The following is a 24,410-nucleotide window of genomic DNA, read 5'->3' as shown; positions in this document are numbered from 1 at the left end:
TATTGTCTTTCTCTGAATTCTGCAAATATTTTCATCCTGTATCACTTCCTTTTTGTGTGTGTCCATATGCTTTCAAGTCACTCGTCAACTTATAACAACCCTGTGAATTTAATAAGATTATCTTAGGCAAGGAATACATAGAAGTGGAGTTACCAGTTCCTTCCTCTGGAATATAGCTTATACCACCTGAAATTCATTGGCAATGTCCCATCTGAGAGGATCCAGTATGTAGAGTATGTAGGCCACAAGTTGGATAGTATTTTGTAATTTTTTCTTTTCTTTCTGCAAGGAAATACATATACTAGCCTTGGAAATATATGGATTTTCACGGTATCACATGCTTTATAGTGTTGCTAACAGTGTGGAAATGAATACTTTATGTATGGAAATGGCAGTCCAACAAATGCTATTATCTCTGCTTCCCAATTGTACAGTGTTCCCTCACTACTCACTACTTGTCACGACCCAGGCGGCAGAGGCACCAATAACCATACACAGAGGCCAGAATCTAACTAATATCTTTATTGAAGGAATATATAAAGTTAATAAAAACAAGTATAGAAAATAGTCCAGAATTAGACCCTTCAGGAAAGGTCAGAATTAGTCCAAAAAAGCAATGTCCAATAAGAAATATTAAGGTCCAAAGTTGTAATCCAATAACCGAAACACTCACTTTGCCAAGCAAAGTGAGGGGAGATGACAAGGTCCTTAGTCCATAAAACTTGAGCGTGGCTAGGAAATAACTTGATACTTGAAACAAGGCTTGAACGTGGAACAAGGTAACTAAGAACAAGAACAAGGTCCGTGGAATAACTTGGTAAAATCCGTGAAACAAGGCAAGGATTAGTCCTGGGAAACAAGGCAAAGTCCGTAGGTAAACAAAGGCTGGGAAGCAAGGCGAAGGCTGGATAGCAAGGCAAGGCTTGAGCTGAAGCGAGGCTTGAATCGGAGCGCGCTGTCCAGACACAACTCGCTCCGTAGGCTGACGAATTGACTCCGCGAAGTTGCTACGCGGGCAAAACACCTATATAGAGTCCAACTTTCTCACCAAAGCGGTTCTCTGGGAATCAGAAACGAAAGCTAAACTCTGAGACCAGATGTTAAACTCCTTAAAGATTCTCACGAGAACCAATGTTAATTGGCAACATTCTTAGCTGCTATCCTCGCACTCCTGCGCGAAGCTGAATCCAAACTTCTCTGTTGTTTACAAAACTCCCGGCGCAAGAACACGGGAGAAGTAGGCTCTGGGGTTGTTTGACATACTTCTGGGGCACAACTTTCTTGCAGGTGCAAGGTTTCCAGATCTGCCTGGGAAGGATCTGGCTGAGAGGAATCCAGTTCAGACTGGGAAGGTAAAAAACCCAAGTTTTCATCTTCATCAGGGATTACAATGTCCTGAGCAGGACTACAAGGCCCATGGTTCATCACACTATCCCCCTCCTCAGGGCCCCTCCCAAACTGGGGTCCTCTCCCCGAGGCGCGAGGTCGCGGTTTGGTGGGATAGGTCAGATGGAAGCGACGGGTTAGATCAGGAGCATGGACTGTGGAGGCGTCTTCCCAAGAGCGTTCCTCAGGCCCAAAACCCACCCAGTCAATGAGATATTGTAGGCGGCGGCGATGAAAGCGAGAATCCAAAATGTCCTCAACCTCGAACTCCTCCTCCCCATTCATCAAAACAGGAGGGGGGGCCGGTTGGTCTGTATCAGGACGCACACCATCCGCCGGAAGGAGCAGGGAACGGTGAAACACTGGGTGAATGCGCATTGAACGCGGAAGTTGGAGTTTGAAAGTCACGGGGTTTAATTGCGCCACCACTGGATAGGGGCCAATGAAGCGGGCATCTAACTTCCGGCATGGGCGGTGGGAGGGCAGAAAGCGAGTGGACAGAAAAACCCGATCTCCTACCTTGATTTCGGGGCCCGGCTGGCGGTGTTTGTCAGCGTGGCGTTTATAGTCCTCCTTGGCTTGGTCCAGTTGCTGGAGCAAAAGTTGTTGCACCGCTGTGAGTTCCTGCAGCCAATCCTCTGCTGCGGGAACTTCTGAAGTTTCAATGACAGGGGGAAAGAAACGTGGATGGAAACCGTAGTTTGCAAAGAACGGCGTTTCTTTTGTAGAAGCTTGAACTCCATTATTGTAGGCAAACTCAGACAGTGGTAACAGAGAAGCCCAATTGTCCTGTTGGTAGTTTACATAACAGCGAAGATACTGCTCCAAAGTGGCATTGGTGCGCTCCGTTTGCCCATCTGTTTGGGGATGATGAGCTGAAGATAAGCGAGAGTCTATGCCCAGTAGTTTTTGTAGTGCCTTCCAAAAACGAGAGGTGAATTGAGATCCACGGTCTGTGACTAAACTCTTGGGCAATCCATGTAGTCTGAAAACATGCTGAAGAAATAAATCCGCAGTTTCCTTGGCCGTGGGGAGGCCTTCGCAGGGAATGAAATGGGCTAACTTGGTGAATAGGTCCACCACCACTAAGATCGTGGTGAATCCACAGGAAGGTGGTAGGTCAGTGATGAAATCCGCGGAAATTATTTCCCATGGGCGAGATGGGGTAGGAAGGGGGTGCAAAAGCCCTGAGGGCTTCTCCCTTCGTATCTTGGAGCGCTGGCATACTGGGCAGGTGTTGACATATTTTTCCACATCCTTGCGGATCTTGGGCCACCAAAAATCTCTTAGGATCAAATGCATGGTTTTAAATAGTCCGAAGTGTCCTGCTGGTTTGCAGTCATGACACAGACGAAGCGCTTTTTCCCTGCCCGGTCCGGGTGGGATATAAACATGATTTCTATAGCAGAGCAGCCCATCTTTAAGCGAAAAGGGAAAATGCAGACCTTGGCGAAGTTGGTCCTGCGCCCAGGCATCTGCTTGCTGACTAGCCCTGATTTCTTGAGCACAGATGGGTCCTGGAGTAGGGGAAGTTGAACCAATGGGACTGGATTTGGTGTTCCCCACTGTGAGCGTGGCAAAGTTCTCAGGTTGTAGCAGTTGGGATTCAAAGGTCTCCTTGCGTCCTGCAGCGTATTCCGGTTTACGTGACAGGGCGTCTGCTTGCTTGGTTTGAGCTGGGGTCACATAATGGATCTGGAAGTTGAAACGTTCAAAGAATAAAGCCCAACGTTGCTGCCTCTGATTTAGTTTGCGGGCAGTTCTTAGATGTTCTAGATTACGATGATCAGTGTGGACTTCAATGGGGAATTTGGCCCCTTCTAGCCAATGTCTCCAAGTTTCAAAGGCTGCCTTTATGGCCAGTAGTTCTTTTTCCCAAATGGTGTAATTCCTCTCTGGTGTGGTTAGTTGACGAGAATAAAAGGCACAGGGGTGGAGGTGATCTCCCACCGGTTGTAAGAGTACAGCCCCAATTGCCACATCAGAGGCGTCCGCTTGCACCACAAAAGGGGTTCCAGGATTTGGGTGCTGTAGAATTGGCTGGGAGGTGAATAGTTTCTTCAGTTGCTGGAACCCTTTCTCTGCTTGATCAGTCCAGCGGAAAGGCTGCTTTCCACGGATGCAGCTAGTGATGGGGTCGGACCAGCGGGCAAAATCTGGAATGAACTTGCGGTAGTAGTTCGCGAACCCCAAGAAACGCTGCACCTCTTTCTTGTTAGTTGGCGCCCGCCATTCCAATACTGCTGAAACTTTGGCTGGATCCATGGAAAGCCCTAGAGGCGAGATGCGGTAGCCAAGGAAATCTACCTCTTGTAGATCAAAAGCGCATTTTTCTAGCTTGGCATAAAGTCCATGATCCCGCAGTCGTTGCAACACCATTTTGACGTGGTTCTCATGTTCTGATTGTGATCTGGAAAACACCAAAAAATCGTCCAGGTAGATTATCAAGAATCTGTCTAGATAGTCCTGAAAAATATCGTTGACAAAATGCTGGAACGTTGCGGGAGCTCCGCATAAACCGAAATTCATAACTCGGGACTCGAATAATCCGAATTTAGTCTGGAAGGCGGTCTTCCACTCGTCCCCTTCTCTGATGCGAACTAGATTATAAGCCCCCCGAAGATCCAGCTTGGTGTAGACCTTGGCTCCTCGAAGTCGGTCCAGTAGATCCGAGATTAAGGGCAGGGGATAGCTGTTCCGCTTGGTGATATTGTTCAATGCTCTGTAGTCCACCACCAAGCGTAATTCCCCTGACTTCTTCTTCACAAACATCACTGGGGAGGCGGCTGGGGATTGAGAGGGTCTGATGAACCCCTTGCGAAGGTTTGTCTCTAAGAATTCCCTGAGAGCTTCTTGCTCTGGTTCAGTCAGGGAGTAGAGATGCCCTCGCGGGATCGGGGCCCCCTCCACCAAGTCAATGGCACAGTCATAAGGTCTATGTGGGGGTAATTTTTCGGCTTCTTTCTCATTGAATACATCCCAATACTCGGAGTACTTCTTTGGCAAGGTGATGATGGGCTCGGAGTCTGTGGCATGGCATACCTTGGCTACGAGGCAATGGTTTTGGCAGTACGGTGAAGCAAACTGCAGTTCTCTGTTGGACCAGGAGATGTTAGGGTCGTGGAGTGTCAGCCATGGAATTCCCAAAATCACAGGGAAATGGGGAACCTCGGTAACAAAGAAGGAAATCTCTTCCATATGTTCCCTTATCCACATCCTGGTGGGTTCCGACCACTGGCTTACGGGGCCCGTCTTGAGGGGACGGCCGTCTATGGCTTGCACCACACGGGCATTCTTGAAATCATGATATTGTAATCCCAGAGAGTCGGCATACTCTCTATCGATGAAATTGTTGGTAGCTCCAGAGTCTATCATGGCGTGGATCATGACGGGTCCCCTTTTTGCTGACCATAATGTGACCACGAGAAGGAACAGGACCCCGGTTGGCGGCTCTTGGATGGATTTTTTGACCGGGTTGGCGAGCCTCTCTACACCCGGTCGTTGGCTTCCCCCGCCGGCTGTGTGCCAGTCGGCTCAGACGCCTTCGACTCCGTGGAGGACGCCGCCGCAAGACGGGCGGCAGGCTTCCCTTTGGCTGGGCACTCTCTGGCGAAGTGGCCCCCGTTCCCGCAGTACCAGCAGAGGTTCAAGCGTTGACGACGGGCCTTCTCGGCGGCATCTAGTCTGGGACGCACATTGCCCAACTGCATCGGCACCTCCTCGCCTCCTCTGGGGTATGGGGTTGGCGGCGGGGGTCTCCACACCGGACGTGGCTGAACACTGGCGGGAGCGGGGGGTTTTGCCCCGGCTCTACCGCCCTGGCCTCGAACCCATTGTTTCCTGTTGGCAATCATGACTTCAGCCCGTAAACATTGATCAATGAGTGCCTCGAGGGTCTGGGGAGGATCCACCTTGGAGATTTCTTCCAGCATTTCAATGTTGAGACCCTCCCGAAATTGTCCTCTGAGGGCTACATCGTTCCAGCCGGTGTTGTGGGCCAGCACGCGGAACTCGGCTATGTACTGAGACATGGGTCTGTCTCCTTGAAGGAGGCGCCGGAGTTTGTGACCGGCTGCCTCCAAATTGTCCTCGATTCCCCAGGTCTCCTTAAGGTGATCCAAGAAGCGTTGTGCTGAACTTAGGTGGGGGGAGGCTTGATCAAACAGGGCCGTCGCCCAGCTAGCCGCTGGTCCGTCTAGAAGACTGTAGACCCACGCCACCTTGATGTCTTCTTGGGGAAACTCGGCATCACGGGCCTCTAGATAAGCTTGACATTGGCGGCGGAAAACATGAACCTTAGCAGCTTCTCCAGAAAACTTGGTAGGCAACGCCATGGCCGGGAGGCGAACTCCGCGCTCCCTCAACCCTTTTATTTCTCCATCCTGCGCGTTGAGTCTGTCACGGATGCGGTCCACTTCGTCCTTGCTGATGGTGTAGCTGAGCGGCTGTCCAGCCGGCGCGGCTCCGGTAGACATCCTGGCCTCGGTTAGTTGGTGCTTATGGGTGGCGGAGTCAAACTGTCACGACCCAGGCGGCAGAGGCACCAATAACCATACACAGAGGCCAGAATCTAACTAATATCTTTATTGAAGGAATATATAAAGTTAATAAAAACAAGTATAGAAAATAGTCCAGAATTAGACCCTTCAGGAAAGGTCAGAATTAGTCCAAAAAAGCAATGTCCAATAAGAAATATTAAGGTCCAAAGTTGTAATCCAATAACCGAAACACTCACTTTGCCAAGCAAAGTGAGGGGAGATGACAAGGTCCTTAGTCCATAAAACTTGAGCGTGGCTAGGAAATAACTTGATACTTGAAACAAGGCTTGAACGTGGAACAAGGTAACTAAGAACAAGAACAAGGTCCGTGGAATAACTTGGTAAAATCCGTGAAACAAGGCAAGGATTAGTCCTGGGAAACAAGGCAAAGTCCGTAGGTAAACAAAGGCTGGGAAGCAAGGCGAAGGCTGGATAGCAAGGCAAGGCTTGAGCTGAAGCGAGGCTTGAATCGGAGCGCGCTGTCCAGACACAACTCGCTCCGTAGGCTGACGAATTGACTCCGCGAAGTTGCTACGCGGGCAAAACACCTATATAGAGTCCAACTTTCTCACCAAAGCGGTTCTCTGGGAATCAGAAACGAAAGCTAAACTCTGAGACCAGATGTTAAACTCCTTAAAGATTCTCACGAGAACCAATGTTAATTGGCAACATTCTTAGCTGCTATCCTCGCACTCCTGCGCGAAGCTGAATCCAAACTTCTCTGTTGTTTACAAAACTCCCGGCGCAAGAACACGGGAGAAGTAGGCTCTGGGGTTGTTTGACATACTTCTGGGGCACAACTTTCTTGCAGGTGCAAGGTTTCCAGATCTGCCTGGGAAGGATCTGGCTGAGAGGAATCCAGTTCAGACTGGGAAGGTAAAAAACCCAAGTTTTCATCTTCATCAGGGATTACAATGTCCTGAGCAGGACTACAAGGCCCATGGTTCATCACACTACTATTTGCGGATTCACTGTTTTGCGGTTTTTCAATAAACTCTAAAAGACCATTATAAATCATAAAAAATTACACTTTACAGCCTAAGGAAGGGAGGAAGGAGAAGCCAAAGGGAGAGAAAAGAAGCCCAAGCGGCAACAGGAGGAGAAGGAGGCGCTTTATTAACAAACAGTTGGTTGATAAAGACTTAAAATAGTGTATATCTACTAAAATAATGTATAAATATTAAAATACTTCACGCATTTTCACTTATTGTGGGTGGTCCTGGAACCTAACTCCCGTGCTAAGTGAGGGAACACTGTATACCCAATTGTGTTTAACATTTTTACTAATGATTAGCCACAGCTACCAGTCACAAAGAGCTTTATATATGCTGATGACCTTTCCAGGTACTACAAAGATAACCACCTGAAGCTTAACCTTGCCAAGACACAAGTGTGTGCTTTCCACCTATGTAATTGTGAAGCCAACAGGAAACTGAAAGTTTCCTGGGAAGGCCAAGAGTTCAAACACTGTTTACATCTTAAATATCTTGGTGTCACCTTAGATCGAACACTAATATTTAGGAAACACTGTATGAATACCACGCACAAGGTAGCTGCACGCAATAACATTCTGCAGAAACTTACTGCCAGCGCATGGGGTGCAGGCCCAAAATTAATAAGAACATCAGCCCTGGCCTTGTCCTACTCAACTGTGGAGTATGCCTACCCTGTTTGGTATAAGTCTGCCCACATGAAGCAGATGAACATAGCATTGAACAAAACATGCAGAATAATCCCAGGATATCTCAAACCTACACCTGTTGATAAACTCTACAAGCTAGCTGGCATTGCCCCACCTCGATGTGCAACGGGGAAGTTGCTGCTGTGAGAAAAATAAGGTTGAACACTGTGAAAGCCATCCACTGCATGGCTATCAGCCTCCTCCCAGTAGATTCAAATCAAGAAAAAGCTTAATGAGAACCACCACTCATCTTAACATTCCCCCAGCAACAGCAAGAGTAGCCCCCTGGGCAGCTAAATCAGGAAATCCCAATTGGATGCCCCCCCCCCCCCAAGAGGGTCTGCCTCCAATGGCAAACCAAGAATGGGCAATTTGGAAGTCCATGACAGACGCAGAAATGGAGCGGGCAGATCAAGAGACAATCTTGCAAAATGGCACTACCTAAAAGAATCCTCCACCTTGTGTGACTGTGGAGCAGAACAAAGAACTCCACATATGTATGCTTGTCCGCAATGTCCTGCCTCATATAGAGGAAGAATTGTTTAAAGCTACAGACAACAAAGTCGCTGTTGTCTATTTTTGATCAAAAAATATTTAGCCGCTTGTGCGTCTTCTATTTTTAGCAGGTTTATATTTATTTATTTATGCAATCCTTTTGATAATAAATAAATAAATAAATAGTACTTCAGCATGTGCAGGCAATGTTGTCAAATTTGTAGATTTGCGAGCTTCTGCAACTTGTGTTTTGGAAAAATACAGAGCACTAATGAAAACAATGACTTTCTATTTGAGAATGGGACTTCCTGTTCAACCCTCCAATTGGTGAGCTTCTTTGCATAGCTATTAGGAATAACTGTTTACAAGAGTGTTTCTAGGAACCCTAATAGAAATCTACCATTTTGACTAACAAATATTGCTCAAAGTCAAAACAAACTAGTTTTCATATTCCCAAATTATGAATGAATAATAATTTTAAAAGTATGTGTATTTAGAAATACAATTTGATTAACTGAAGAACAATAGATAATGTATTTTCTAAAAAGCAGAACGGAAAGTACACAGATCTCCAATTATTCTACTAGAATTTTAAATTATGCCTTCTATTGCCTGTAGTGGGAAGAATGCACTGGAACACCACTGCGAAAAACATTTAAAAGAAATGAAAAGAGGGAGGTGATTGAAAGGTGGCATTAAGGGCAAAAAGCATTTTCAACATCATTAGGGTTGAAGTGGAAAGAGGTGAGGAAAGAGTGGATGGAGGGAAGGAGCACTAAGAAGGCTAGAGGCCTAACCAGGGAGAGAAATAAAAGCACAGTAGCAGGCGATTCTGTGCACTGACATTACCTGCCTGCTGAGAGCAATTACAATAGCACAGACAGCACTTGCTTTATTGTGACCTTATTGAATTAACTCTGAGGGCAGGAGGAAAAAAACACACCTAGCGATTCAGCAGGGAATTTATTAGAAAATTTTAATGCCAACTTAAATTTGATCCAAAGGCCCCAATATTAAAGGTCATCTCCATTACTATACTGCTGGAAACCCTGGATCCTTTTACCCTCTTGTCCTCCCGTCCCTTTCCCTTGTTTTCGTTTCTGCATGTGTGTATGTGTGTGAGAGAGTGAGGGAGACAGAGACAGAGAAAAGACAGGGAGAAAGAAAGAGAGGGAAAGGCAGGACAAAACTCTGGTCTTAAGATCTTTGGATTTTTATTGGAGAACTGCATTTTGGTGTCAAGGCTTTAACTGGGAAACTATATATGTCTTTCCATGTCACAACTACTAAATCATTTCCTTTAAAAATAAGCATACATGTGCACACACAGATCTGGGCTGCTACTTAAGATGGCACAAAAACTTACATTGGCACAACATATATAAGGAGAAATAAATTACCTTTATAGGCATTGTAGTAAGGAAACACCAGGGAAATTAAAGGAAACAGAAAGAATAAGGAGATAACAGACTGCTTTAGTAGGCAAAAAGAGGCCCCCACCCATATGACATAGGAAGGGAGGACAGTTACTATTTTTTAAAAAAAAACTATCAGGTGGCTTTGAGATATTTTATATTTTATATTATAGCTCCACATCAGTTCCAACCAGTTCCAAAAGTCAGTGCTCTAAGACAGGACTGTATAAACTTTCTGACTTGCCCCTCCTTTTGGCTTGAGAATTCTTTACGTGACCTCAGGTGTATATGTGTGTGTGTGTGTGTGTGTGTGTGTGTGTGTGTGTGTGTGTATATGTATGTATGTATGTGTGTGTGTGTGTGTATATATATATACACACACACACACACACACACACACACAAATCCAATATTTACTGATAATAAACCAGCATTTGCAAGGCTTACTAAACAGGGTGATTTTCCTTTTTATGAAGTACAGTTGAAGTACCTTCTGCAGAGTCCAGAGTAAACACTGCACAACAGATTTGTTTAAATGTCTAAAACAGCAACTAGGTGATGTTTAGAAACCTTTTACTGTTGCCATATCTTTTGAGAGCCCAACACTGAGCTAAGGATTCCTTTTGGTCCCATTGGGGTCGGGACCCACAGTTTAAGAAGCCATGCTTTAGGAGTAGGTAAAGGTTTTCCCCTGACATTAAGTCTAGTCGTGTCCGACTCAGGGGGTTGGTGCTCATCTCCATTTCTAAGCTGAAGAGCCGGCATTGTCTGTAGACACCTCCAAGGTTATGTGGCCGGTATGACTACATGGAGTGCTGTTACCTTCCCACCAAAGCGGTACCTATTGATTTACTCACATTTGCATATTTTCAAACTGCTAGGTTGGCAGAAGATGGGGCTAACAGCGGGAGTTTACCCCACTCCCTGGATTCAAACCGCTGACCTTTCAGTCAGCAAGTTCAGCAGCTTAGCGGTTTAACCCGCTGCGCCACTGGGTATGAAACTGTAATTCACAATGGCTGAGGCCATAAGATGACCACCCCCTGACATAATACCATCAGCACACATCGAGCTTTGTGAAGATTCTGAAATGAAAGAAAATAAGAAAAGAGGTTCCTGAAAACACCACCACTGCACCATTACCATTAAGCATCCCTTCTATGAATTCATTCTCCTTGCTGGACACCCCAACCCTGTTATGGTAATTGGTCCAGAAGTGAATGGAAAGATAACGTTGCATGGAAGATTATCTACACATGACTACTGCTATATATGAACATTTACAGCAGGGCTGGCAGGTACTAGGGATGGGTGGTCCATACTGGTTGTCTCATAAGACCTGCACCTTTCACTGTCACCATGCAGCCCCAGTACTCTGAAAGGTGAGAAAGGGTGTTAGTGACCATTTTGCCACATTTTCAGACATTATAAGCCAGTCTCTCAGCTTTTTTGGGCCTATAAACAGCACTCACCCCGAAATAATGTTAGACACTGGGGGATTTTTGATGCACTTTTCTGATTCCTGACCTATAGAATGGGGCAGTAATCTACACAGAAAATAATCACAATGAGTGAAAACAACTAAAATGGATGAAGGCAACTATTCCTATGCTTTAAATTACCTAAATTTAATTTACCAAAAACTCTTGAAAAATGCAGACTATGACAAGATTATTTGTTCACATTACAAAATCTGTTGAGGTGGTAGATATAAATTCATCCATTTTTAAATTAAAAGAAATGCAGAGGCAACTCAGCACTTGTATTTTAAGAATGTTAATTTCAACAGACTATGCTTTGTTTCTTAGCAGCCTGATCTTTGGAATTTGTCACGGCTGAATATTTAATTGATGGGTATAACCCTTCTGTCTGTTTCAGTTACCATTCCGCTGGGATGTTAATCAATCTCATGCTTTTAAAAAATGGCATCAATAATGTGTTTACATTTGTCAATACTTCTTAATTGTCACGTTTTAACAGTGGAACCTCAATAATAAATCTTGTCAAAAGATAACCTCAGATACTAGAATTTTAAGTGTTTCCCCTTCTCAGCAAATTGATATATTGATAATTGCCTTTGAGTCAACAGCAGAAGAAAAGAATATACACATGTGTATGGGGGAAGGTTTTGGAGGAATAAACCTTACTATGCAAAACCAAGATAGGACTGTTACAGTTGAAATATTTCAGACCCCTTAAGCCTAGTTAAAAAGAAATTAACATTCCATAAGACAGAGCAAAACAATGCTTTAAATATGTGGTCACTGTTTCAGAACAGTTATGAGAACTAGTCTGATATAGCACAGTTCAATGTCACCTTCCTTCTTCCCTCCCCAACCAATGTATGGTTGTCAGGTTGGTGCACATGTAGTTTTCATATCTTGGCTCAATATTTATGCAAACAAGTGATTCTGTTAAAGTAAACATCAAACCTAGTTTAGGCAACAGAATGCAGATAAATGCAGTTTACATTTTATTTGCGTGAGCAACTTCTGCAGTCTTCCTTTCAGAGTCCAGTCCGTTCTTGATGTCATTGAAACTACTTCCCCAAAAAGTAAGCATCCCTCACTCAGAATTTCAAAATGTAAAATATTCCAAAATCTGAAATTGCCCACATAGGTGGCTGAGCTAGTGATTTGCCTTCTGATGGTTCAATGTACACAAGTTTCTTTTAATGCACAAACTTATTAGAAATATTGCATATAAAACCACTAGGCTATGTGTGTAAGGAGTATATGAAATACACAAGAATTTTGTGTTTAGACTTGGTCTCATCTCCAAGATAACTCATTATGTATATACATGCAAGCATAGGTATTCCAAAAATCACAAAAAAACAGAAATCCAAAACACTTAGGGTCTCAAGCATATCGGATAAGGGATCTTATAGACATTTTTAAAAGGAAAATGTTCTCTTCTTTCTTCCTAGTGGAATTCAAAACCACTTCAGCATGCATATTTTCTGGACATACAAAAAAATGGAGATTAATGTGCCTCCTTGCACTGACTTGAATCAGGAGGCTGCTGAGGAGTAAGTACTTTAGCTTTCAGTCTGATCTGGTTCAGGGCCTCCAAAATATACTTTGCATAGGAAGGGAAATTCCCAATTCACCATACTGTTCATTAATTTTACTGCAAGGAAGAGGTGGGTAAAAGTATGAATTGGAACCATAGCCAGGAAGAACGCAAATGATTAAAAGCTTCTCTACATGGTCCTAATTCTGGGGCTGCCTTGCTGGGTGAAGGGGAGAGTGTTACTGGGCGAGAGGAGTGTTACTGGTAAATCTGAGAGGGATGGCAACAACTCTTCAATTCTCTTTTAAAGAAGTGCTAAAACTCAAACAGAGCAGGCAAACCAGCTTCTACTTTTTCCCAGAAGTGATCTTCCATAAGCTTCCAAAGCTTCTCCACTAAAAGAAAGCCCTGTTCCATGCAGAGGTGAATTTGTTAGGTGGCAATTGAACTCAAATCAGGGGACAAGTGATACTAAACAGTGAGAGGTCATTTCAAAACCATGTAATGTTGTGAAATCTTAAAAACCGAGCTAAAATGTCTGCTGCATTTTGTATGCCTTCAACCATTTTGGGTGTATCTTGTCTGTTTCATGAACTCTGCCTGAAAAACCTAGGTAAGGAAATACATGACCCCACAGTTAACCTAAACTTAATATGATTAATTATGCAGGCAGGACGGATGAGCACACATAGTTGTGTTTTAGGAATTTCCTTTATGATTTGCCTAAAGGAAAATATAAGACTTGTGTGTGCTCAAGAAACTTGTTCTACTCACTCTCAGATTGTGTAGCCAAGGGGGATTTGACTCAAAAGACTGTGCCTGTTATCTACACGGTCAAATCAATGCAGTTTGATATCATTTTAACTGCCATGGCTCAATCCTATGAAACCATGAGTATGTAGTTTAGAGAGGCACCTGGACTCCTTGCCAGAGAAGGGTAAAGACCTTCTAAAACTAAAACCCCAACTCTTATGATTTCATAGCACTGAGCCATGACAGTTAAAGAGGTGCCAAACTGCCTTAATTCTACTGTGTAGCAACACCCTATGGATACTCAGGGTGTGGAAAATGGACATTTGAGAATTGCTTACAATATTTAGGTTGCAAAAGGTTGAGAAATTATATGCCCCAGACTGAACTGAAGAGACAATAATAATAATAATAATAATAATAATAATAATAATAATAATAATAATAATAATAATCTGGCATAAACCAGTCAAGGTGCTCCCAGTGGTGATCGGCACACTGGGTGCAGTGCCTAAAGATCTTGGCCTGCACTTAAACACAATCGGTGCTGACAAAATTACCACCTGCCTGCCAGCTGCAGAAGGCTACCTTACTGGGATCTGCACACATTATTCGCCGATACATCACACAGTTCTAGACACTTAGGAAGTGTCCGACATGTGATCCAATACAACAGCCAGCAGACTGTCTGCTGTGGACTCATCTTGTTGTGTTTCAAATAATAATAATAATAATAATAATAATAATAATAATAATAATAATAATAATAATTTATTTATATCTTGCTTCATCTCCCAAGAGGACTCAGGGTGGTTTCTAACATAATACAGGCATTCAATGCCTGTATAAAACAAAGTAAAAAAAATAACAACAACAACAACTAATAATACAATACATTATACAAGTTAAAACAAGTAATTTAAATAATTATCAGTTAAATAATCAACATTTAAACATAAAAAGCCAGCTAACGTAGAATATCAAATCCGTTTCCTTGGAACTAGAAGTTGAATTACGTTACTGCAACTACTGTTGAACTGAATATACTCTTGGCTCTACATTTATTTCATATAGGTACGTTACTGAATCCAACAGAACTGTGAATCATTGGGACGGCTTCTGGGAATTACAGCAATCCTACTGACAAATGGTGAAAATGTTCCTCTAGTTGTAATACCACTTCCATCTGGCTTGGATTACGCTTTGGTTCATTCAACCTCAGTAAACTCAGTCTATTTTCCATATTTTGACTGAACACAGAGTTAAAAGTTCCCAACTTTGTAGTTAATGAACTACAGAGCTGTGCCATTGCTAATGTAGAACTTCAAATCTCTAGACAATCTTACACAGTGGGGTAAGAATATCCAGCTGCAACGAGAAGATTTTAAAAACCAGATTGGCACCTGTTAGTTAGAATGGAACTGAAAAGTTGTCATACATAATGAGTAGTAGCTGAGAACGGACCCAGCTATATTTCCATATATTTCACTTTTCCCCAAAGTTTCAAGCTTTAAAGCAAGTCATGTGGGCTACATAATTCTGAAAGACCCAGTCAATGTCAGGTCTGCCTGGCACTTATAATTAATTACCAGATTGAGTGGAGAATTCAAAAGGAAGGCAGCATATGATAAGAACAAAGCAACAGTTGTACCCAATATCTCAAGCCTCCTTACTATTTCCTGAGGGAATCCAGGACAGATGACAAGAAACTGCACCCCTCTTTAAAAGTTCTGTTCACATACATCAATGGGTAAAAAGGATTTCAATTAAAAATGGCTAATTTTTTTTAGCAGTGTTAACATTCTTACTTAGAGGCACATGCCTCCCATAGAACTGTTTAATCATTAGTTTCTGCTTCAATGCAATTCTATCTTCATGACCTCATAACGATTATCTATGTTTATTTATTATATGTTAATCTTTCCCTTCAATAATATTCAGAATTTCAACAACAATTTTAGCATGGTAAGCTGTCGTTTTCCAACAGCAATTTAGTAGTGGGATATAAATGATCTTAATGAATACTGTGGAATGTCCTGCCAATGAACTTTAGGTTGGCTCAGTGCTGTTCTATATGGTCTACTATTCTATATAGTCTTTGCTCTGTCATTTTAACTGTTAGATTTAAAGTATTTTAAAAACATATTTTAGATTGTTTTAAGGGAATTTTAATTTGTTTTTGAAGGGTTTTATTGTTGTACTGCTTTTAAATATTTTATGTGGGGTATACAATCTCCCTTGTGAGATGGGAGATTATATATTCTTCTTCATTCACTCAGTCGTTTCCGACTCTTCGTGACCTCATGGATCAGTCAACGCTAGAGTTCCCTGTCAGCCATCGCTGCCTCTAGTCACTTCAAGGATACCATCCATCCATTATATATTAGCTTTACAATTAAAAGGAAAACTAATTCAGGTAAACTTAGTGAGGTATGGTGGGGACTGATTTATTGTTTATTACAAAATTCTATCCTTAACAGGAAAAAGAACTCTCAGCATGTCTAACAGTAGTAATATGAATTATTTTACTACACAGTATAAGGTAAGGATGGTAAAAACATCATGGAATATAAACATACTCTCTCCCTTATGCATATGTTTCTTAATCACACCTATATAATGAAACAATAATTGTACATACCATTATCCACAGATGCAAAAACAAAGAGGGAAAATAATAATGATGAGAATGATAATAATATAATAATAATAAAAATTGAAGATTTATGACCTGCCTCTTCTTACAGCTTGAGGTAGGATACAACAGGGTATACCCCAACAAATGTGTAAATCTGTCTATTATTATTGTTATTACCATTATTATTAATACCACCATCAACTAGAGGAATTCACTTTGCACCAGCATGATGACCAAAGGAAAACAGCAGCTCCTACTTGCACAGAGCCCAAACAGCAAGAATCTAATAGTTCTATACATTGTGATGAATTGTCAAAGTCTACTGCTTCCTAATATTTGAAGATGTTATCCCAAGAGTCACAGTAGTTTCCTTTGATAAGCAAAGTCCAATTTATTGTGCTTCATATGGATATTGAATGGCATCAGCTGCAATCTACTGTTATCCTCACAGTGACGGCACTGGAATGCTTCCGTAATACATGATAAACTCAGTCAAGGAAGCCATGGTTCTGAACGTCTAAGACTCGAGCAGTATGGTGATGATATTGGACTGGATGTCTTGCATTCATAGGTCAACTTGATGACTGTTTACAACAACAACAACAACAAATACACGTGGGCGCTCCATTGATGGACAGCACCACAGTTAGAAGCTTGGCTGTGGGATACCAGATGGATGTCACGAGACAACCTGCATGACAACTAATGCTTTATGTATTTATTGATTTCATTTATATGTCACCTTTCTTTTGTAGTGAGCCTAAGGTGGCTCATAATATTTAAAACATAATGCAAAGTATCACACTAAAACCATAGCCAAAATTAGTGCAAAATCATTCCAAATCATTCTACAGTTAAAATAAATAAAATACTCAATGACTCATTAAATAAGTTACTCCGTTAAGTAAAACACCTGTGTAGCTGACTGTAGCTTTGAGTCAGGCTTGCTCTTCCTATGTTATCCGATTCTGTGCCAGATCTTCAAACCAGAAATAAAGCTACACTGTGGCACAGAGGGCTGAAGAGATTCTTCTTGCACAGTGACATTATCTAATACCTTCTAATAATCAGTGGCTCTCTTGCCAAAAAGGATGATTGTTGCGTCTCTAATGCTGCCACTTCTATGGATGGAAAAGCATTTTCCCTAGGGTTGTATTGGATTATTACAATTGAAAGCTCTACTTCCCCATGACACTCAATAAGCAACTATTCTTTAAAGAAAGCTTTGGGAAATGGCCAAAGAAGCAGGAAAATGGTTTTGTTCCCTTAGGAGGCTCTTTGGACCCAATGTCTAGGCTTTAATGTCATAAAGTGCTACCAGAAGAATAAGAAACTTCTCCAAGTGACAAAACACTTACACTTCATTTTTTTTTATCCGAAGGTAAAGGTAAAGGTTTTCCCCTGACGTTAAGTCCAGTTGTGACCGACTCTGGGGGTTGGTGCTCATCTCCATTTCTAAGCTGAAGGGCCAGCGTTGTCCGTAGACACCTCCAAGGTCATGTAGCCAGCATGACTGCATGGAGCGCCATTACCTTCCCGCCGGAGCGGTACCTATTGATCTACTCACATTTGCATGTTTTCGAATTGCTAGGTTGGCAGGAGCTGGGGCTAACAGCAGGCGCTCATTCCGCTCCAGGGATTTGAACCTGGGACCTTTTGGTCTGCAAGTTCAGCAGCTCAGCGCTTTAACACAGTGCACCACCACCACACATATTTCTTATGACATATTTATATGGTATGGCCTCATTGTTACACAGAGAAAAAAATTAATGTGAAGTGTACACAAGCACCAATACATATTATTATATCGGTGCAATTTCTCTGAATGATTAGAGCTTGAAAGCAATATAAGCTTTCCTCTATGAAACTCAAAATCCAGATAAGTAACTGTCTGGTAGAAGTCCAGAGAGTCTTGCGTCGCTTTGTAGGAGAACTGTCTGCGTGAAGCATTTTTCTCAAGTTCAAATTACTAAGAATGAAACAGAAAAAGTGCAATGCGCACCAAAGCTGTTATTTCACTGAAGGGCCCTTCAAAACTGAGACTTTGAAAATATCAAGTTGGAGAGGCACCTTTTGAATCTCTCGGGAAATCCAGATAATTCCCTTTTAAATGGGCAACTAGGCAACTAATTCTTGCGAGATTCAACCTAAGGGCTTATTCCTTCAAAACTGCTGCTCTCAGTGATCAAACTACAGATTCAGCAACTTCCTCTAGGAATATACAGATAACGTCTTTCCTCAAAAGTTCAAACTCAGCACTTACATTTTGCATCATGGTACACCTTCCCAGAGTTTTGATCTGGGGTAAGAAATATGTCAGAAGCAAATCAAGGCTGAATTCTCTCTAGAAGTCAAGTTGACTAAACTGAGACTGTTGTACTTTGGACATACCATAGGAAGACAAAACCCATTAGAACAGACAATAATGCTTGGTGAAGTAGAAGGCAGTAGGAAAAGAGGTAGACCACACTACAGAAGGATAGATTCAATCAATGAAGCCACAGATCTGACTCTGCAAGACCTGAGCAAGTCTGTTGAAGATACAGTGACTTAGATGTCTCTCATTCATGATTGCCAAGTCCAAGTCAACCTGATGGCAGGAGCCATATTTTAAACTCCACATGGAGCCTCCGGTGGTGCAATCGGTTAAACTCTTGTGCCGGCAGGACTGCTGACAGAAAGGTTAGCGGTTCGAATATGGGAGCAGGGTGAGCTCCTGTCTGTCAGCTCCAGCTTCCCATGCGGGGACATGAGAGAAGCCTCCCATAGGATAGCAAAACATCCCTTGGGTAATGTCCTTGCAGACAGCCAATTCTCTCACACCAGAAGCAATTTGCAGTTTCTCCTGACAAACCCCCCCCCCAAAAACAAAAAAACCTCCACAAGTGTAATGGCTGTGTGAACCCAGACAATGCAAAGATCTCCAGAACCTCTTTTACTTGAAGTACAGGGTAGCTGAAGTCTATCTCCCAGAATCAGAGATTGGAAAGTGACTCAAAAAATTTATTGGTTGGATAAGTTGCAAGACCCCCCCCCCTAAGAAGGTACAGCATAAAAAATAACTATTTACTATTTCAAAAAGTAACAATAATAATTATATTTATTACTTTTTCAAAGCACTACAAAATGTTGAGTAGTGGTACAAAACAAAACCTCTCCTCATCCATTTTGTTGCTGCCCCAACAAAGATATGGAATATGACAACTTTTTGTTGATATAGAAGTTTTTTTTCCTTTAAAACCATGTTTGCAACAAATGCAATAAACTGGAAAGCAGAAATAAAGTTTGATGCTCCTGAGCTCAAGATAGTTCTGTTTATAAAATCCAGCCAATTCGAATGAATGACACGAACAAAATGACAGTAATTTGCCCAATTTCTACAATTCCCTCTAGCCTAATTCAAGTAATTTATGAACTTGAAATACCAATGGTCACTTTGATGACTAAACTATAAATTAGCATGTAAAGAGAATAAGAATTTGATTTCAAGGTAGCAACAAATTACCAGGCAGCTAGCATATTATTAAATTTCTATTGACATGTCATGGAAATAAAAAGTCAGCAAAAAGAGATGTGCTATATCTTAATAAACCTCTAAACTGCAGAGTACATTTAAAATTCTATTTGCCTTGTGGCGAGCTTTTAAAAACTCTGCACATAATGCACTTTAACACGCTTTCAGGAAGCCCCTGTTTATGACAATGGTTTTTTACTATTTAAATTATTCAGTTACAAACAGTTACAAATATAAATGCCACACCTAAATGGGGAAGGGAATATAGTAGATCCTCCACATTTGTGGGGGTCAGAGGTGCAGGATTCCCTATGAAAGTGGAAAGACCATGGATATAAAAATAAATAAATACAAATCCTATTTTTTTACCTGAGAGAACTTCTCAAGGCATATTTTACAGTTGCCTGTAGGGCAGCAACACAGAAATCCGTGAATGATTAAATCTGGAAATGCTTAACTCGCAAACTCCTAAACTCACTCACCCTAAACATGTATAAAGGTAGAAGAAATAGAATATAAATATACTGTAGTTTTAGGCACAATGAAGAAGCTTATTTCAACACATCCGCAAATGTATAAAAGTAATAGGATTTCTATTATTTCCTTACTGATTTCTTAACATTTATATTTTAACAAGGAAGCGGATGAAGCTCAAATGTGCTTGCTACATAATGAAAACCTTTGTTATATCTACCTACAAACTATGCCCCATAATATACATTTATCATATTCTTTTTCACCTATTAAAGTGAACATAGACTATGACTACACAGCCCTGATACCCATAGGGGCCAAAGAAACTGGAAATCCCCCTCCAAGGTCAACTGAGGTACTCCATCCTTGGGAAGAGGGCTCTAATCTCAGATCTTTTCAATAAATTCAACTACAGAAAAGTTTTCCATGGTGACTTCTTAAAGGTTTGTCAAAACATCTTCGAAGGGTGAAGAAGCCAATAAAGCTTCAAAAGGTCTATCATAATAAAAGCAAGGGCAATCAGCCATAATAGTCACAATGTGAAATTCTCCTGTGCAGGATTCCAGGTAGTAACCATGTTCTTTTCCAGGTAATATATTTCATTCCTTCTTCTCAGTTTTCCACCTCTCCTTCCCAAAAGGCAGCATTCTGAGACCACCAAGCAAACTTGGTTTTTTGGTTGGGGTGGCTGATATCTCTTATTCAGAGATGGTGCAGTTTTGGCTTTATAAGAATCAACGCTTGGGAAATGACTATTATACAGTCATAATAACAGAAATTGATTCATTTTTTTGTGTCTCTCTTTATTCCATTTTTCCTGGTATGGAACTCATAATATTAATTACATTTGGATGGTGCGAGATTCTTGCAATAAAAACAGAGTTGTGATAAAGTGCATGAATAAAATAGGTATATATTGGACTAAAATATATCACTCAGTCTCTTACTAAATGAAAAAAGTATTTCATTTGGAATGTATACAAAAATGTGTACAACTTTGCACAAACAGACTTCTGATTTCATGATGAAACCTTCCCTTCCTCTCCTCCCAATAGCCTCCCTCCCCGAATCTGCCCCTTTTGTTGAAAGACAGATAGAAGTGAATAGAAATCACTGAAGCTCTAGTCTCCGCACACAACTTAAGGAACAGATCCCATGGGAATCAATGAGACTTTTAAGCAATTGGACCAGATTGTGTAATTCCAACTCTTGCAAGACCGATGAAGATACTCAATTGGCAAAGAACAGGCTCCACATCCAACGCATCTCAGACTTCAGTAGCATCTTACCCAACAAAATTCATATATAAGAGATTTCAGAAAAGTCACATTAGAGTAATAATGGCAGATGTAATAGTCAGTAGAACTCCCCGTAACATTTTAATTTGTTCATTAAACACATTTAATTTGTTCATTAGAAAAGTAGGAAATGTCCAAGAGACAGGAGCAACTCTTCTACAAGAAAAGTTACAAAGTTTGGAGCTATCTGCCCTGAAAAAGGGACACTTAGCAGAGACATGACATGGAAACTGTAGTTAAGGACAAGCATCTTTCTATCACAATACTATACCCCAAGGTCAACCACTAATTTATAATACAAATGGGACATTCAGGACAGATAAAATGAAACTCTAAAATTCACCCTCACATGATATAGGGACAGCTGCCAGCATTATTGTTGTTGTTGTGTGCCTTCAAGTTATTTCCAACTTTACAGCCATCCTATTACAGTGTTTTTGGGGGCTCAAGGTCATCCACATGCCTCCATAACTGAGCAGGGAATCAAATCCTGGTCTCCATAACCCAATGATCAGATCACTATACCATATTAGCTGTCAACATGAATGGCTTTAAAAGGTGAACTGATATATTCATTAGAGTGGAGGAAGTAGTGTTTACAAGTCAGGATGGCTATAGAGTTATTCTAGTCATTGTTGCTGTTTGCCTTCAAGTTGCTTCGGATGCTTCTGAATATCAGCTGCTGGGGATCACAATATGGATGGTACTACCGGTTAGTCTACCAACATCTGGAGTACTGCAGGACTCCCGTTCTTTATGCAAAATGGATGCAACAGACTGAAACAATGCAAATGGAAAACACATTATTGCAATTTAATTAAACTGGAAATAAAACAATGCTTACCTGTCGGCGTATGATTTCCAGATTAGTTTTTGCTTTGTTTAGTAGTGTTTCAATTTCTGTTGAATCACTGATGTTTTTGTTTTCTCTGAAAGCATCTTTTATTCTTCTGATGGCATAGGTCCTAAGGGTAATTGTAAGGAAGAAAAAATGCAGTTCAATTGTAAGGAAGAAATTGTAATTGTAAGAAGAAAAAATGCAGTTTTACAATCAAAATTTCAAAGCAACTATAAAGATGTAGAGATCTAATATTCTAAATAATATAGAATTGTAGTTTTCATTTTTATAATAACAGCTAACGTTTATAAAATGCTTTATATTTTTACATAATTTGACATGAGATTATATTGTTCTATAAATCAACAATATACTTTATATTTATCACTGTTTTATTTACACCATTAAATTACACTATTAAAGTGTAATTTAGCACACAAGTGTACTATAAAGATCCATCAACTTATTAATCCATCAATTCGTATAAAACCAAGGTCAGTTAGCATAACATTGTCACCCTCATATTAAAGGGGCACTATGTTTGTGCATGCTTATACAAACACACACATGCAAGAGAGAGAAAAAACAGCTGCTAGGAAAGCATATAATGAAATAAATTAGTCACAGATTTCACTAGTATATTAAAAGATAGAAGTTTAAACAATATGTTTTATAAACATTTAGGAAACACATTAAATAACTTTAAAAAGGATGTACATGTTATGCTAGAGGTGGGGAAATGGGGATATTGGCTGCATATGGCCCCAGTGCTCCCCTCTCTAAATTTGAGTTGCCTGTTTAATTAATTTTGTCTGGTACTCCTTTTTGGGGGAGAGGAGATCCTCTAAGATTCCACAGGAGGGAGAAGCCTAAACTCTAGAAGTTCACTCCATGGAAGACTCCCGTTTTCTCCTTCCTTCTGCCTTCCAGATGTTGGATGACAACTGCCATCACCCAAAGTTGGAACCAGCAAAAAAAACCAAAAAAAAAAAAAAAACCAAACACCCCCACACATAAAATCTAGGATTTCATCCATACTTTGTCACAGTGGATAAAGACCAGGTCAGGCAACTGTGGAAAGCTAAACTGTGGCATACCTTGCACTCCCCTCTAATAAAGGAAATATAAAGGAAACTGTTTCACCATGTTTTGGGGGTTCCTTAAGTGTGAGAGAGGCCTTTTTTAACATCAGGAAGTGATGTTACTTCTTGTCTTTTAAAACGTTACTCTGGGACCTAATTTGGTTTGCCTGCTCCCCCTCCTTCTCGAAATAATGCATCCTATGATCTCTAGAAGGTATTTGGCGGGACTGAATTTTTGCCCCCAGGAAGCATCAGGGTGCTTTCAAAGAAATGGAAACTCCCTCCATAACTCCTAAATATAATTTCTTTGCAATTGTTTTACCCTTGAGGTACCAAAACAGCCCAAGGGAGCTGCATTCAGTCTGCTGGCTACATTTTAACCCACTCTGGGGAAAAGTAATTTAGTTCAATGGGTCTCAAGTTAACCATGACAAACCTGGGCTTTACTGATTTCACTGGATCTCTAAATAGGAAAATGTCTGGCTCTATCCTATACAAATCCTACAAATCGATTCTATATTTTCAAGAAAACAGAAAATACATAGCCAATTGATGGTAGAAACATTAACAACCTTAGGTGTGCAGATGATACTATTTTGATGGCTGAAAGTGAGGAGGAGCTGAGGATTCTTATGACCAAGGTGAAAGAAGAAAGTGCAAAAGCTGGTTTGCAGTTAAACATCAAAAAACCCAAGATTATGGTAACTAGATTGATTGGTAACGGGCAAACAGAGGGAGAAACGTGGAGGGAATGACAGGTTTTATATTTCTAGGTGCAAAATTACTGCAGACATAGACTGCAGCCAGGAAATCAAAATATGTTTACTTCTTGAAAAGAGAGCAATGACCAATCTCGATAAAATAGTGAAGAGAAGAAACACTGGCAACGAAAGTCCTCATAGTTAAAGTAATTGTGTTCTCCATAGTAACATATGAATGTGAGAGCTGGACCATAAGGAAGGCAGAGCAAAGGAAGATAGACGCCTTTGAACTGTGGTGTAGGAGGAAAATTCCAAGAGTGCCTTGGACCACAAGAAGATCCAACCAGTCCATCCTCCAGGAAAAAATGCCCAGCTGCTCCCTGGAGGGAAGGATATTAGAGGAAAAGATGAACTACTTTGGCCACATAATGCGAAGACAGGAAAGCTTGGAGAAGATAATGGTGCTGGGGAAAATGGAAGGAAGAAAAAGAACCGACCAAGGGCAAGATAATAATAATAATAATAATAATAATAATAATAATAATAATAATAATTTTATTTTTCTATCCCACCTCGATCTCCCCG

The 24,410-nt window shown here is 41.2% G+C and overlaps 1 protein-coding gene across 3 annotated transcripts in view; it reads right to left on the bottom strand.

Moving 5' to 3' along the window:
• The window catches only part of lyrm4 (LYR motif containing 4), a 77,122-nt gene that overhangs the window by 46,718 nt on the left and 5,994 nt on the right, over nt 1-24,410 (bottom strand). For 2 of the 3 annotated variants that reach the window (XM_062977695.1, XM_003226859.4), the window contains exon 2: nt 22,049-22,169. In XM_062977695.1, coding sequence (XP_062833765.1) covers nt 22,049-22,169 — 121 coding nt within the window. Of the gene's footprint in view, nt 1-15,859; nt 15,893-22,048; nt 22,170-24,410 lie in introns of all 3 variants that reach the window. The other variant, XM_062977696.1, reaches the window with a different exon arrangement.

The sequence above is a fragment of the Anolis carolinensis genome, chromosome 4 (assembly GCF_035594765.1).
Source record: "Anolis carolinensis isolate JA03-04 chromosome 4, rAnoCar3.1.pri, whole genome shotgun sequence".
NCBI classification, from domain to species: Eukaryota; Metazoa; Chordata; class Lepidosauria; order Squamata; family Dactyloidae; genus Anolis; species Anolis carolinensis.
This window is presented reverse-complemented; position numbering and strand designations above follow the sequence as displayed.